This window comes from Engraulis encrasicolus, chromosome 19, assembly GCF_034702125.1.
Source record: "Engraulis encrasicolus isolate BLACKSEA-1 chromosome 19, IST_EnEncr_1.0, whole genome shotgun sequence".
Taxonomy (NCBI): Eukaryota; Metazoa; Chordata; class Actinopteri; order Clupeiformes; family Engraulidae; genus Engraulis; species Engraulis encrasicolus.
In genome coordinates, this window is record NC_085875.1 from 32,834,627 (window position 1) to 32,852,049 (window position 17,423).

The following is a 17,423-nucleotide window of genomic DNA, read 5'->3' on the forward strand; positions in this document are numbered from 1 at the left end:
GCTGCAGGTATATGTAGCCGGTGGCATAGACATGCATTTAGACGTGACTTGTTTCTTCCCCAAACTGCTAGCCTTGGTTTGCTTTAAAATGAAAGGGGTCTGGCCCTGCTGTGGCCTAACAGTAGGGCACTGGGTTACTACGCTGGCGGCCCGAGTTCAATTCCGGCCTGGGTCATTTGCCGAATCCTCCGCCTGGCGTGACTGTGTAAAGAGTTGATGACATCACATCCTCTTCCCTAATGCCCTGCACCAGGGGTCCCCAACCTTTCTGGGTCTGAGGGCTACCAAGGTCTACCCGAGGGCTACTGAGGGCTACCCTAGGGCTATTTTGTTCAAAATCCTCTACTGATGTCTTGGCATCATTCTCAAATCACACTATTATAGAATGATAATTTGCTTATAGGTTATAAAGAAGAAATAATATCATATTTATGTCAAGAAAAGCATTAACTGTGACAGAAATCTGGTAGTAGTTACTGTTTATTAGCATCCTTGGTGGGCACCTCAAAAGTTCCTGGAGGGCTACCTGGCGCCCGCGGGCACAACGTTGGTGACACCTGCCCTGCACCATTTACATCCTCTTCTACATCTGCATGAGTTAGTAGGCTCTGTCCCTTTATGCTTTATGTGTGCCAAATAGCTGTTACCTACACACACCTGAAAGGCAGGTTCTCTTGCAGCATGTTCATGTTGACATAGGATCAGATGTTATCTGTCACTGAATTAAGCATCAGATCAAATGATATCTGTCAGTGAATGAAGTACATTGGAACGAACAGCCCATTTGAATTAGCTGTATTTTTTGCATGTTTTAATCTCTGTAAGATGCACATAAATCCTTTGGAACTTAACATAACAATTTATACAATTGATTAGGTCTTCTTAGTGCTGCAAAAAGCCCTGCCAGTTCTCGCTTTATCATCCTCTATCATTGTGCAGTCACATCATAAACATTCACAGACGCCTACATCTCACATGTGGCGTCAACTTGGCAAGCGCCCACGACGTCATAAAAGTTTTACGGTTGTGCACTGCTTACGTGCATATTGCAGCGCAAACTTCAGGATAATAGTAGCCTATAGTATATCTTGTTAGGAGGAGTGGTCATCTGCGTTTCGCCAGAAGTTACACGCGGAACAGAGATGTCCCGTGATATGATACCTCTGCCAGGGCAGGATTAATACACAGGCTAGATATGGCTGCAGGCTAGGGCCCCCCACCTGCCAGGAGGCCCTTGATGGCCAAAAGTGAAGAATTGCGGAATTGTGACAGGATGCACTATTGAAAAAGATCATGTGTCTCAGTTGGTAGACAAGTTATCTTTAATTCCTAGCTCGTAATTATGACACTATATATGTAAATTTGTCTCGAATTTTGCCTTACGGGGGGCCCACAGCAATCCTAGGAGCCCAGGCCATCTTAATCCAGCCCTGACGGCTTCAGTCCCTTGGCTCCACATGACGTGTTTGTCTCGGTCTTTACCACAGACAAGAATCTGGAGAACGTGCAGCAGGTATCGGGCTGAGAAATGTAGAAACCTAGCAATCCCCCCCCTGCCTGGATAAGATAAGCAGGTCATGCCTACGTACGTACACACATGGCCTCCTGTGCAGAGGTACAAGACATGCTGGAACATAGCCCTCCCTGTCCTGAAGCTCCACCCTGGCCTTGAAATCACAGTGTCTGTTAAACACTCCCCTTCTTCCTTGCACTCCCCTCTCATGCTGCGGAGGTGGTGGTAGTGGTAGTGGTAGTGGTGGGCTTGGTCTGCTGCTGCTGCTGCTCCTGCTGGATATTTGCCTTGGATAATTTTCCCACACTCCTGCGCTCTCGGACTTTAAAATAAGAAACATATTTGTGTGTGTGTGTGTCTGTGTGTCTGTGCGTGCACGCGGATGTGTCTGTGCGTGCACGCGGATGTGTTTGTGCATGTGTGTGTGAGAAAAAGACTGAAGGACAGAGGGTCAGAGAGATATGGACAGACCGAGAAAAACAGAAAGCCGTGGTACCTCACAGCATGAGCTGTTATGCATCAAGAGAGTCCAGACTACATTACGACGGGGTGGTCTGCAGTGCACTGTACTGTATATCGTATCTCTTCATCTGGGGCTGTGCATCGTAAATCAGAATCGAAATGAGTTTCTACCTTTGAGTTAGGCCGGACTTCTTTTTTGAAATGCTGTAATTCCCTACTTACTCAGCATCCCTCCTCCTTGCCTTGAGGCCTCACCTCAGACTTCGAGTCGCTTGCCAAGTCCTGTGGAGAACATGGGAAGTTCCTAAGAACCATAAATATTCCTACACACACACACACACACACACTCCCCCACGACACAACATGCAGTGCAGCTGTGCGCCCCAAACCCCACGATATGCAGTACAGCAATGCTTCCCAAACCTTTTCAACTGAGATCCGCTTTTGGAGCTACGTGTATTTTTTTCGGCCTCCACTTCCCATATTCCAAACTGTGAACGTTTTTTGCCCCTTAATATTGCAAAATTTCACAGGAAATCTAAATACATTTAGCGAGTGAAAATTGTTACTATCCAGTTCATGGAATGGCTATATTATCAAGACATATATTCATTTTTTTCAGAAACGGTCCCTTCTCTCTGGGACCCCATTGTATGTAGCACCTCTGTGACCCCCTTTAGGGGTACCAACCCCCAGTTTGGGAACCACTGAGACGGTCCTGCACCACTGAGACGGTCCTGTACCACTGAGACGGTCCTGTACCACTGGACGCCACACTCTGCAGTACGTCTCTGCTGCTCTGCTGGGCCGAGCTGGAGACAGTTGATGTAAGCTGTTTAGCTGAGGCAGAAAATTGCAGATGTCAGTACAGGAGCAAGAACACGGACATGCAAAAATATATATGATCTGCTAAAGTGGAGCAAACCACATAGTGTTTACAGTAGGTCTGCCTATCTGGGGAATAATGGCACGTCGCTGTCGAAATGCCTTTTGTCCAACCAGGGTTACTGTAGTTGTGGCTTTACAGAACATAAACACTGGCGAGAACCTATTTCCTGCACATAGATGTTTTGATGTGTTTTGTGTATGAATTGGCGTTTTTTTCTCCGGACATTGTGGATTAAAATATAAATTAGCTTTTTTGTTTACACATACAATTAAGTTACAGTTAAGACAAGGGTAAGTGTTCCCATGTTCATTTACAGAAATGGATGTCTTTCACTGACATTTTTTACAACAGTTTTACTACTTTGATAATTCTGAGTTAGTGAATGTCCTTTTTGTTAACTTGAAAGTATGCCAACACTCTTAAACTAATGGCTGTTTTAACCTCCAATTAGCTCATTATTTTTCGAAAATAGAAAATGAATGATGCATGGGGTTGTATTACTGAAAGCATGACTCGGCCTAATGGACATTGATCCCCATATTCCATGAGTTGGCATCGCTAAAGCATAGAGTAGAACAACTTCTCTCTACTATTTATGAGCTTGATGTGGTGTGCTTGTATGAAAGTCCCTTATAGCATTACCAGAAACACAATCTGGTGTTTACAACAAAAAGTAAAGGGGGAGAATGGATTGATAAATCCCATCTAAGTCCAGCAATCAGACATGTTCCCATCAGTTAGTATTTATCAACAAGTGACGCCCTGATGACAGGTACTCATGATTCACCTTGTTGTTTACCCTTGTAATCCAAACTGGATGGAAAACATTTTACCTTCTCATCACCTCATAGTTTTAGACTTTGCCTGCCTTTCCCAACACAGACTTGGCAGGGTATGTTTTTGGACATTCAGAAAAAAAGATTGTTAACGTTTAACGCAACCTTTTTTTTTCAAAAACAAAAACGGCAATAACACCACATGGTTTAGTCGTGGAGGGCGTGCTCGGGAAATGATGTTGTTGTGATATCGGACTGGTGGTATTATTTACCCTGCGTGGTAGGCAGCTCTTTGCCAAGTGGCAGGAACAGGGTGATCCTTTATGAGGGGCACGGTGAGTAGGTGTTTATGGCTGTGGTTAGGCGTTATCTGGCTGAACCCTCTAGCTATCCTTGGCCAAACATTGCCAAGATTCAGTGGGCCTCGACCCAGCCACATGCACGCACGTTCTCTCTGTTTCTCTCTCTCTCTCTCTCTCTCTCTCTCTCTCTCTCTCTCTCTCTCTCTCTCTCCCACTCCCACACACACACTTCCGCACGCGCACACAAACACACCCAACCTCCCACACAGTCACATGCGAGCATGCACAACAAAATTGTGCACACACACCCACCCACTCACACACATCACACACACATTACACACACACACACACACACACACACACACACACACACACACACACACACACACACACAGCAACCCGACTGGTAGAAGAGAGAGATCCAGTAAGTCTTCACGTGCTTGGCTGTGGCTTCAACACAGTAGGTCAAGTTGACCCAGAGCTATTTTGCTTGTCTTTGTTTTGGAGGAACTGAGGGCACAAAGCGAGCCACGGCCTATTCAGTAACCACCAAGCCCAATGAAGTCATGTGGAAAAAAGACACACATCAACACGTGCGTGTGCGTGTGCGTGTGCGTGTGCGCGTGTGCGTGTGCGTGTGTGTGTGTGTGTGTGTGTGTGTGTGTGTGTGTGTGTGTGTGTGTGTGTGTGTGTGTGTGTGTGTGTGTGTGTGTGTGTGTGTTTCATGTGTGTGTTTCATGTGTACGTGAGGCTAGGCAACACTTGGTTAGATAACATGAGATGTGTCAGCCAGCCCTATGCATGACTCAGCATGGCACATCCTTCACTGGGGGATTTTTTTGTAGAGTAGGAGAAGAAGGTGTGTTGTGTGTTTGTGTGTGTGTTGGTGATGGTGGGGTGGGGGGTGTCAAGGTGTGGATTTTCATCTGTCCAGCATAATTCTCCACTATCAAGGTCAGGTGACCAGTGTTAATTTCAGCTTCTTAGTCACAATGATGAAAATCTATTTAAGTCTTAGTCAATGTATAGTCATTTTAGACATTTTAGCCCACACTGAGGAATGAGGGCCAAGTACTGGTCTCAAATGTGGCCCGCTTCCTCTTGGTTGACCTTTGACCTATTTTGCGCCCCCTGACAACACCCTCAATCCAGTCTTTGCTGTTGTCTACCCGTCCTAAACTCCCATTTTCAGCAAACGAATTTCACTGCCATCGTCAACTTGATTGACTGTGGTTCACGTGTGGCTAGGCAAACTGTTTGGCTCATCAGCCTTTAGCTCCTGATTTTGTCAGATGACGTTGGTGAATGGGGAAGTAGTTTGCCTCAAATGTGGACCACTTCCTGTTGGATGACCTTTCACCTATTTGTGACCCCCTGACCAAGGGCGCCTGGAGCCGTACGGCCGTACGCACTGTGCGTACCTTCACCAGTGGAGGAAGTTTTTTTTTTTTTTAAATAAATAAATATTACGCCTATTGTGTCTTCTATGAATGTTGTGACAATGCAACATATTATACGAGAAAAAGCAGCATGAAGCAAATTAAAGAGCATAGATTATGGCTGGGCACCATTAATTTACAAAGGCAGATAGCCTGCCTTTTGCCTCTGTGCGTAAAACTTGCGCGCTCCTGGAAAAAAAAGATACAGCAGCAAGTTCTAGTTCCATCAGCTGAATTCTAACTTGAGTGGCTACCTCCAGTCTGATAGTCCACAAATTTAAGTATAGTAGTTCTAGTTAGCAAAGACAGCTCTCCATTTCCCACTTGGAATAACACATATGACGTGGCGTCGCTGATGGCAGAAAAATCATATAACCGAAGTCAATGTCTTGAAGGTGACAAGTTTCAAGCAGCCAAAAACCAGTTGTCATGTGGGCTAGCAAGAAGACATTGGATGGTACCAGTACAGGTAGGCTAAGCTGTTACATTCATCACTGAGCCCGCCGCGGCAAATATTATAGGGTACTTTGCTTCTGGTGTCATATTTCCTAAAGTGTTTTGGTTACCGTTCTGTGTATTGTGGCTTTCTACATAGACGGTTTTATGAGAGGTACGGAACTTTGCTTTGTACTAGCTTTGGACGGCAGGACTGACAGCTGGTTAGCTGTGTGTGCTACGCATTATGTTCGGGAAAGCATTAGTTCTAAAGCAATTCTGCATGTTTTGATGACATGCAGTTTGGGTGTTTCTAATGCGCACGTTTTCCCGTTTGCTGATATGAACAGCATTCTGCGATTTGTGTGCGAGTGCGTCGGTGGTTCTTGTGCTCTGTCTCTATTGCGCATTTGGGATCAGCCTGGACTAACATTCGGTGCATTCCCCGGTGGGTTAACAGGCTGATGTAGTCGCTTTCTGCCTTTTCTTGCACAACGTGCCCGGGCTTTTTATGGTCCCAGCTCAGCCATGTTTGTGACGTGAACTGCAGCAGACACCTCTGCCCCAACTTTCTACCCGAGTCGAAAAGTATATTCTATCGCTTGAAAAGTTGTATCTAATGATATGGCGTCTGTCAGTTTCATCCCCATGCACGAGAGAGAACACAAGTGCATGCATGCAGGCCTTCGTAGTAGCATAGTCGGGGAAGTCACTTCATGTCGCAGTTTTTTTTTTAATAGTAATAAGCGTATGCATGGCTGCCTGCCCCTAAGTGAAACGCCAATATAGCCAAAATAGCCAAGCGGTTTTCAAAACCGTATACACCTTGTCAACGTCAACAAGTTGTTTCCTAGCCTAAAGCAATAAGCAAAACTGACGACTGATAAAGAAAACCACCATAGACTACTGACTACTCCAATCCTATGTTTTCCCCCGTCCGGTGTCATGGTTTTTTTTTTTTTGGGGGGGGGGGGGGGGGGCGGGGGTTGGTGTGTACCTTACTGGTCAAGTCTGCAGGCGCCCCTGCCCCTGACAACCCCCGGAGACCCCCTCATCCCACTCTTTGGTTTACCTTCCTTTTTTCCTAACTCCCGTTCTCTACCTGTGCTTATAGCCTCGCACTTCGCTGGCGACCCGCCTCCGTGGAGAAAACAATCAAGTTTCCCTGCTGCCAGCCTAGCCACAACACCTTTTGGGGGACTTTTCCCCATTCAATATCCCAAATGCAAATGACGAATTGACCTTTTTGTGAGATATTAAATTAAGCTTCTGTCGTCAATAGCGTCTTGTGACGTCATCACAATACCACAAGCACAAGGAAGATCGGGAGTTAAGATAATGGAAAAGAACCCTTTGGCTCCTCGGCCTGCGATTTTGTGATCTGTTGTGATCAGTTGTGATCTGTTGTGATCAGTTGATTTTTGTGATCAGTTGATCTTGAGGAATGGGGAAGCGGTTTGCCTCAAACGTCAATCACTTCCTGTTGGGTGACCTCTGACCTATTTCTACCCACTCACCACCCCCTCACTCAACTCAGTTGCTCATCAGCCTCTCTAGTCTAGTCTAGTCAAGTCAAGTCAAGTGTACTTTATTGTGAAAACTCTATGCAACAGGGTTAACACAGAAGTTTTAAACTGCGTTTGACCATTCTCCAATGTGCAGTTAAACTGAAACATGTAAATAAGACATTGACAATAATCTCACTCACTCACTCACTCACTCACTCACTCACTCACTCACTCACTCACTCACTCACTCACACAGACACACACACACACACACACACACACACACACACGGTGCTCTAAAAAACCGAACATACTCATACATGAATTTGCATTCTTTCTCTGACGCATTCACTTACAACACACACACTCTAGCTCTGAAAATAACTGGCCCAGCCCAGGTGTTTGCTCTTTTTAAGCAGGTGCCAGGTGAATGAAAACATTTATTTTTAGCGCAAGCAAGAGTGCATGGTGCACTCTGGAGGTAAAAGAAAAAAAACCTGTTGCCCTAACCTAAACACAGTTCATCAACCTCTGGAGGGTTGAAGGGTTTTGTCTGTGTGAGAGTATCGATGTTTCACAGTATAGGTATGAGTTCAGGAGGGTGAAGGGCTTTTCTGTGTGCAGATGTAACAAGAATATTGATATTTCACAGTAAAAAGAAAGATATGAGTTCATGCCGCTGTTTAAAAATGGAATTGTCCTAGTTGACCTCAAGATCGATGCTGACACCGGGAATTTGACCTGACTCTGCTTTTTACTGTAACAGCTCTGTGTGACTTGCTGTATGCACACTGTACATTGTATAATAAGACACATTGAATCTATTAGCTTCAATTACCTTTTTAATCTATTAGCTTCAATTATACCACCTGGATGGCTTGTGTAAAATGTTGGGAAGACAAAACATTGTGAAGAGTATTGGGGTTCAGAGAATAGAAAGTGGATCTCTTTTTAAACCCCATGTTTTACTCCAGAAGGGCAGTAGAGTGCAAGCTGCCTCATTTCAATACAATATCTTGAATTGGGTTTCTTTAGTCAACCATGTTAAGTGGATGTTTTTCCATTCTTTATTGCAAAATGTTTCCAAAATGTAGAGAAGTAAGGTGTCCTCCTCTCTCCTGTTCTTCACTGTCTGGTGAGACACGGGAAAGGACTGTGTTCAAAGTAGGAAGGAGAGTTACCGGAGAGTCAGATGAGGAAGAGCAGTGTAAGACTAACATTTCAACGTTACCATGTCTTCATCAGAGTCAAAAACTGACTTTTGACTCAGATGATGACGTGGTAACATTGCTCTAAATAAAAGCAGATAATAATCTTCCACTTCTGAGATGCCCGGTGACCCTTTCCTATTTGTTTCCAAAATGGCTACGTTAAATTATGTTTTTAATTCTGAATTAATAATTTTTGCCGAGTTTACTTTGATCTTTCATGTAATTCAGAATCGTGAAGTGACTATCGGTACATGGCGTTTTCAAAGCGGAATTGAGCTTTATTCAGAATTAAAGTGGGTTAAATCCGAATTACATGTCTCATGTAAACGTAGCAACTGTCTTAGGCAAAAGTGAAGTCATGTCTGATCCTTTGTTCTCTCTTTTCTTCTGCAGCCGTTCTCTCCTGAAGACGAAGATGGGTAAGTCAGTTCAGTTCCCCTATTTGCATCCTTTACTTATGTATCTCTTCCCTGTACTCTACATGGCTAGAGTTTCCTAGAAACCGCCGCCTCTGTTTACTGAGTAGGTAATGAAGACATATGGCTGTGTGTGCTGTGCTGCCTGCCTGCCTGCCTGCCACATCCTCCCCTCTTTCCCCTTGGCCTTCCCCATCTCTGGAGAGCAGCAGGCAGAGAGTGAGTTGGGCAGGCAGGCAGGCAGGCAGGCAGGCAGGCAGGGAATTGGGCAGGCAGGGCGTTATAACTGCCGTTTTGAAGTGAGGAGTCTGCGCACTTAATCTTTTTTTTAATTCCATGGTTTCTCAACGAGGGCTCTACAGCCCTGAACGAAACATTGTTCTGTCATGGAATAAAACTTTTTTTTGAAGTATTTTAAGTGTGCAGACTCCTCACGTGAAAACCTTGATGTCCTGCACTGCAGCTTTACCTGTGATGTGCACAATTTTCCTCCTCAACTGAGCCATCAGCCTATCCTGTATCACATAACAGAAGGCAGGCAGGGAATTGATTGATTTTGATTGATTGATTTTGTTTATTGACATTGTACCAAGTATTAAAACAGGTATACAAGTAAATAAGTCAATAAATATGTCTTGAAAACCTTGTACAACACGTCAAAAGGATAACACAACAAAGCTTAGGGAGCTTGTTTCCATTGTGGTCCTTGTGACCTTGTGAAGTAGGTATGTGCTTTCCAAGACACCTTTTTGCTGATCAACTGTTTTTTTATATATATAAATATCTCCCGCCTACAGCACAGGGATGAAGAGATTACGAGATTACGGCAACGAAGACGAGTTTGCCTCCCCCGCCATCAAGATGACCCGCATGGACGAGCCAAAGAAAGGTATTAAAGACGACGACGCAAATCAAGCGTCACATCGTTAAACCTAATCAGTGTTAAGTCCAATTGACTTTCCAGAGTTTCAAGTCCTACTTAAATTTTAGTCCTCAAGCGTCCAGGGTGCAGAGGTGTCAGAGGGTGGATTCCAATATGCGGACTCCCATCCTCAGTCTGTGCTTATGGCCTCGCGTTTTGCTGACACCCCGCCTCCGTGGAGAAAAGTTTCACCGCTGTCAGCCTAGCCACAACAACTTTTGGGGAGCTATTCTTCATTCACCATCCCGTTTGGAAATGAGAAAATGACATTAGAATTGAGCTTTTTTGAGATATTGAAATACATTTCTGTCGTCGGTGACGTCGTCACAAGGCCGCAAGGGAGGATGGGAGTCTGCACATTGGAATCCACCCAGAAAGTCCTGGGTTCAGGAAGTAAAAACATGGCCACAAATTTCATCCAATCAGCTCTGAATCAGCTGATCATAATGAGCGTTTAAAGGGACACTGTGTGAGATTTTTAGTTGTTTATTTCCAGAATTCATGCTGCCCATTCACTAATGTTACCTTTTTCATGAATACTTACCACCAGCATCAAATTCTAAGTATTCATTATGACTGGAAAAAATGCACTTTTCCTACATGAAAAGGGCGATCTTCTCCATGGTCCGCCATTTTGAATTTCCAAAAATAGTCATTTTTAGCTGCAAAAATGACTGTACTTGGACCATACTTGAAAATATTTGTTTAATACTTAGTAAACTTTCATGTAAAGATAAAATTTGGCAATAGGCAGCTATTTCTATAAGCAGCATAGTTGCAGTACCTTTTTTTGACCATTTCCTGCACAGTGTCCCTTTAAGCCTGGTCTGGGTTCTTGATCCCTCTGCCATGGTGAGGGTTTCTGATTTTTCTAGGGTGGGGTGCCATGGAGTTGAGGGCTCCTCATCAGTTGGGGGGCATGTAGGCAATTGATTACAGTAGTTAGGCCTAATTACAAGACCCGACCACCACTGTTGTTTGTGAATACCGTGATCCCTAGAGTACTTCCGTGACCACAGGCTAAGTGATGCACTGGGAGTGGTGTAGTGGAGGGTGTGTGTTTATGTTTGCTTGTTGTTGCTTGTCTGTGTCTGTGTCTGTGTGAGAGAGAGACACGTGCGCACGTTTGTCATGGGTGTGCATGACTGTGTGCAGGGGGGTGGGTGTGAGCGAGAGTGTTGTTGTCCCACTGCTCCATTCCCCAGCTCCTGTGTCCTCCAGGGGATCTGTTGTACTCACTGGTATCCATGGTGGCCGTTAAAAACACGTCATGAGCAAACAACCCACACAGACAGAGACACTTACACTTACACTGGCACTCGCAACTATAATGGCTCACACGCGGACATCGACTCACATGAGTGCTCACTCACACACAATGGCACACTCTCATACAGTTGTACACACACACATTCACACACACACACACACACTGTTTTCTTTCTTCCTCTCTCTCTCTCTCTCTCTCTCTCTCTCTCTCTCTCTCTCTCTCTCTCTCTCTTTGACACAAATTCAACGGAAATAAACAGCACTCACACTCTCTTTCACACACATACACACACTTTGTCTCTCATATAAACACACATTTCCAATGTCCAGCTGAGGCAGTGTAGCCTGCCTATTAAAGACAGAGAGCCACCGCACCGCACAGCACTCAGTCACAACAGGAAGTGCCAGAAGCAACAGCCAGCGACACAAGGCCATGGATCCCGTCCACACACACACACACACACACACACACACACACACACACACACACACACACACACACACACACACACACACACACACACACACACACACACACACACACACACACACACACACAAACACACATACTGGTTCACACACATACTGGTACACCCACACACACGTACACGTACACTCGCACATATTGCCAACCACCGCCACTACACACACATACACATACACACCAACAATTGCTGCACACACACACACACACACACACACACACACACACACACACACACACGAACACCAACCGCCCCACACACACATACACACACACCTCTCGTGAATATTTTCCCTCTTGGCGTGCGATCAGTGCTGGCGCCTGTATTTGTCCGGGATTCCTGCCAAAGGCAACAGCCCCTGAGGCCAGCTCGGGATCCAGGCAGCACAGGGCAACGCAGGGCAACACAGCGCAGGGGACCTGTTTGTGAGGGTGTGTTTGTGGGAGTGAGTGCGGTGTTTGTGTAGGTGTGTGAGTGTATGTTGGGTTTTGTGTGTCTGTATATAGTATACGTGGGTGTGTATGTCAGCACAACGCAACGCAGGGGACCTGTTTGTGTGGGTGTGTTTGCGGGAGTGAGTGTGGTGTATGTGTGTGAGTGTATGTAGGGGATTTTTTGTGTGCGCGTGTGTGTGTATATATAGTAAACGTGGGTGTGTATGTCTATGTGTGGGTGTGAGTGGCTGCAGAGTGTGAGTGTGGATGTGAGTGTGAGTGTGTATATGAGACAGAGTGTGTGTAATCACTGGTTCACAATGACACACTGCCCCACCCATGTGTTTCCAGCCCGCCCTCTAAAGGGGGGTAGCAGGCCACAGAGGCCAGAGTGGCCTGCAGCCAAGCCTCCATACCCGCCACCTTAGCTGCCCTGCTCGCCTCACACAACCCAGAGCAATCAGGGCCTGTGGTCCGGGGACAGTCCCCTAGTCCCTTACCAGAAAGGGTGGGGGGGGGGGGGGGGAGAGACGGAGAGAGAGAGATGGAGAGAGAGAGATGGAGAGAGAGAGATGGAGAGAGAGAGACGGAGAGAGAGAGACAGAGAGAGAGAGACAGACAGAGAGAGAGAGTGACAGAGAGAGAAATTCTCACTCAGCTGAACTATATTCTCTGTCTCTGCTTGGGTCCATGCAATCAAAGTTAGGCAGAGCGTAGGCGACTGCTTTGAAGTTATATCGTCAACTCCAGAAATGGCAGCCCACATAAGTGTGTGGTGTTTTTCACACAACAAAAAAACTGATGACTTTAGTTCGACTGACTGTCACAATGTTCTGCTTTTCGGTTGCAAAATGCTGTGCATGTCATTTCTTTTTTTTTTTGTATCTTACTTGTATACATTTACCGGCCACTTAGTGGCAACTGTTGCTGTGTAAAATGTGCTATAAAAATAACTTTTGTTTAAAAAAAGAGTGCTATAAAAAGATTTGACCTGACCCCACCTAACCTGCTCTCTCTCTCTCTACCCCCTGTGCTCCTAATGTAAATTGTACATGTGAACAGTGACACTAAAAGCTATCCTATTCTATCATATTCTATTATATTCTATCCTATTCTATCATATTCTATTCTATTCTATTCTTCTCTATTCTATTCTTCTCTATTCTATTCTATTCTATTCTATTCTATTCTATTCTATTCTATTGTGCAGTGTTGCTGTATGTGCGTAAGGAGTCGGAGGAGGTGTTTGATGCCCTGATGCTGAAGACCCCCACCCTCAAAGGCCTGGTGGAGGCAGTGAGTACAACCCATATCACATGCTGCAGCACCACACATAGACATGATTTAAAGCAGGGCTGCTCGATTATGAGAAAAATCAATATTACGATAATTTCAGTCAATATTGATATCACGATTTTTTTTAGACAATATTTCTTTTAAGACATAAATAATTGTGCTAAACAATTCATCATCTTCCCTCCCTTCAGCAATGTGAGTTGAGGGCCATAGAGAAACATACTGTGGTGTTCTGCATGAGTGTTGGGTAGAAAGCCTGCTCTGTGCTCGCAACTGTTCAAGTGGAGGGGAATGTATTGCACTTAGCATGACCTACGTTTTGGCAGTATAGACAAATGACAAAAAATATTGTTCCAACTCAATATGATGAAATTTGATATTGTTTGACAACAATGTTGACATCATGATATAAATTTGATATATTGAACAGCCCCACTTTAGAGCATGGGGAACAGGGATGGGCAACCTTTTTCACTCAAGGTCACTTGAGATGTTCTGTTTGGGTCCATTACCATGTTATCAGGAGAGAGGAGGAGAGGAGCCGGTGTACTGTACTGTAGTATAAGTATGGTCCATGCCCCAGCTGGGTGGCCTTGTTTGTCACGCTTGAGGAGACTACAGGCAGCCCCGACACTAGTTGGCCCTGATCCTAATTCAGCTCAACATCTCCAGGGCAGACCGGCAGAGACACAGGAAGAGACGCAGACAGACAAACAGACATGGTTGGCAGAGAAGCAAGCACAGACGGAGAGGCAGGCACAGACAGAGAGGCAGGCACAGACAGAGAGGCAGGCACAGACAGAGAGGCAGGCACAGACAGACAGGCAGGCACAGACAGACAGGCAGGCACAGACAGACAGGCAGACAGGCAGGCAGGCACAGACAGACAGACAGGCAGGCAGACAGGCAAGGGTAGGTAGACACACACAGACAGAGGCAGGAGACCACATACAGAGAGAGAGTCTCTGAAAGTTTTCTCTGATGTTTGTGTACACATCAATGATCTGAGTTGTGTAGAAAGGGGTGGGGGGTGGCGGGGGGTCTGTTTAGGTCCTGTGCACGAATACAAAACCAAACCAGAGGGTCCCGCACGATAGTGAAAACCAAGCACGCCTCCACCACCCCACTACACTACACTCACCCCAATCCAAAAATCTGACCCCTGCACGGGTCTCCAACGGCCCCCTGAGCCAACCCCAAATCAGCCCTGACAGCACTTCCATGGGCCCCCGTGGGCAAGAAGGATGTGTCGCTCGGTGACAGACAGTTCCCAGAAAGAGTTCCTGTGGCTGGGTATGGACTGGAGTTAGAGACCTCCCATGCCTCCCAGGGCGTCACACACACACACACACACACACACACACACACACACACACACACACACACACACACACACACACACACACACACACCGTGAGAGAGAATGGCACGCATGGAACCGACCGGCTATTTGTAGTGGGTGGTGGGGGGGAAAGCATGTGTCAGTTGCTTTGGAGCTGACGGCACATCCTGAGCAGGGCGGCATTAGGCAGTGTCATGCTGCTGGAGCCAGCGGAAGACCTGTTGATTTGCGATTTTGGCATTGTCACGTTGCTCCGACACCGGTAAATCCACAGCTGGTGTCCCATTCAAATGAATGGCAAAGTAGCGAGCTAGCTTGGGTTGTATGGGGTATTTTGAACAGGACTGGCCGCGCACGCCGACGGTGTTTGTGTGAAAGGCAGAGTGGAACACACCGGTTGAAACTAAGCAGAAAGACCTCAGTCATTCTGTGCCACGCTCTAGTCTGAATCTGGCCTAAATCCTGGGTCTCTGAAATGGTGTGGTGCTGCCAAGTTGACAAAGTAGTCTGGTGTAGGGAAAACGCAAACCGTAAGCACGCTCTTCTGTGTAACAGTAAATGCATGTTTGTGTTTTCAGATCTCTGAGAAGTATGACGTGCCTCTTGAAAAGATGGGGAAAGTCTACAAGAAGTGCAAAAAGGGGTATGCTGCTCCGATATACATGTGTACTGTACTGTGTATTGCATTAACACAACAGTCTTGCCATTTCCTATTGTTATTATCTGCCAGTGTTGATTTTGTTCTCCATTCAATATCAGCATTGCAAAGAACAGTAATCTCTGGATCATGTTTTTGCAAGATATTGAATTAGAAAACGTACAGCATTGAGATGTCATTGATGACGTCAAGCTCACACTCATAGGAAAGGAATGAATGTATTACAGTAAATTTTCTTCTTGGAGGAGGCGTCACTCTTATTTAATCTCTGAGGGTGCTGGCCCAAATATTAAATTCAATGTTTCAAGAAGGAGGCCGCTCCTTGCATAGCAGTGTTTTTTATTGCACAATATGAATTAATGTGCAATAAAAAAACACTGCTATGCAAGGTGCAGCCGCCCTCTTGAAAACATTAAATACTGTATATGAGCGTATTAAAGTGGCCCCTTTGAGTGTCCTCATGTTTCCTTGTGTCCTGCTGTGGTCGCTCCAGGATTCTATTAAAAAAAGAGAAAAAAGTCAGCTTCAACCAGGGTTTCCTCTTTTTTATCTGGTCATTTGCTTGTCCTGCTCCCAGGTCAGACGCTTGGATTTGCGGACTTGAACTCACTCTTTGATCTTTTTGCTACAGGATCCTAGTGAACATGGACGACAACATCATCAAGCACTACTCCAACGAAGACACCTTCCAGATCGAGATGGAGGAGGCCGGAGGGGCGGTCAAGCTCACCTTGACGGAAATCTGACAACAAGGAAGGATGCGTGTGTGTCTGTGTGTGTGTGTGAGTTTTTTAAAGGTGTTTCCCCATCAGTGTCAATCAGCTCGTTTACACACTTGTAAGAAAAGAAGAAAAGAAAAGTGTATTCTTGGTTTGTCTTCTCTCTCTCCTCCACTGTTTGAGGAGCATTGTGGCAATCAGAAATATCTCTCTTGCTCCCTTTTTGTTTATAAAGGAACTAAGCCAATTTGTTTGAGCCTTTCTAAGGAGAGATGATACGAATGAATTGTCAGAGCTGAGATGGGGAGGAAATGTTATTTTTTTACTATGAAGAGAGAGGATGTGAGATGTTTGGATAGCTTTTCTTTTGTAAACTCATCTTTTTGCTGTTATAATTCTTTTGCGATGTTTGGCAGACTGGCTGCCAGGCAAGGAGTGGTGGAAATGCACTGCATTTAGAATAAGTCAGTCAGTTAGCCTTGATAAGCCTGAAAGATTAACTGCTATTGTTCCCCTTTGAAAACCCAGAGCACTGAAGAGCTTTTGCCTTTTTACAAGATAATTGCCGGCATAAATTAGGTTGGAAATAAGACAAACGCACACAGGTCAAGATGTAAATAGTGGAGACAAAAGGCCCCTTTCACCAGACTGTATTACACACGCGCAGCATGTGGCAGTATTTAGCTTCAACTGTAAACTACGTACTTCTCAGTGTATCTTAGGTTGCAGCTGTGTGCGTGCGTGCGTGCATGCATGTAGGACTCACCAAAATCTTTACATAAGCATATTGGGAGCGGATGACCAACATTATATTTCTTTTCAAAAGTATTACGCCTAAATTGGTACCCTCAGTACATTTATCCGTACAGCCATACTGTAGGTCATTTAGCTCTCTGTTGCAAGCCATCTGATTTGTTAGCACCAAGTGCAATAATGTGTTTGTGTGCAAAACAGAATTCTCAATTCTCACCATATCCAAAGCTAAGGAGTCGTTCTGAAATGCTGATAATGTCTTCTAACCCCGCTCCAATTCCTGTTTTTTTTGTATAAAAGTACTTGGTCAGCTCATGTGTATATATTTATTAATAATAAATAGGAAAGGGTTTATTTTACACGGTGTGTCAGAAAATGTTTATTGTCTATGAGATGTTGTTTGATTTATTATTTGTGTTTTTTTGTAATGTGACACAATTCCTCGCTGTATTTATGCCAAGCTATTTTTTATAATGTCCCTGGGTGTTTTGTCCTCTGGAATAAAAAAGGACATTTCTGTGATGACTGTGTATGTATCAGCACCTGGGTTTCTCAACCACTTTTAAATAAATAAACAAAAAATCATCAGTA

At 45.1% G+C, this 17,423-nt stretch overlaps 1 protein-coding gene across 2 annotated transcripts in view; it reads left to right on the forward strand.

Moving 5' to 3' along the window:
* grhl1 (grainyhead-like transcription factor 1) overlaps nucleotides 1–17,423 on the forward strand; it is a 35,464-nt gene extending 18,041 nt beyond the window's left edge. For both annotated transcript variants that reach the window (XM_063184143.1, XM_063184144.1), the window contains 5 exons: nucleotides 8,932–8,957; nucleotides 9,752–9,843; nucleotides 13,275–13,360; nucleotides 15,281–15,345; nucleotides 15,992–17,423. In XM_063184143.1, coding sequence (XP_063040213.1) covers nucleotides 8,932–8,957; nucleotides 9,752–9,843; nucleotides 13,275–13,360; nucleotides 15,281–15,345; nucleotides 15,992–16,106 — 384 coding nt within the window. In that variant the 3' untranslated portion in view covers nucleotides 16,107–17,423. The remainder of the gene's footprint in view (nucleotides 1–8,931; nucleotides 8,958–9,751; nucleotides 9,844–13,274; nucleotides 13,361–15,280; nucleotides 15,346–15,991) is intronic.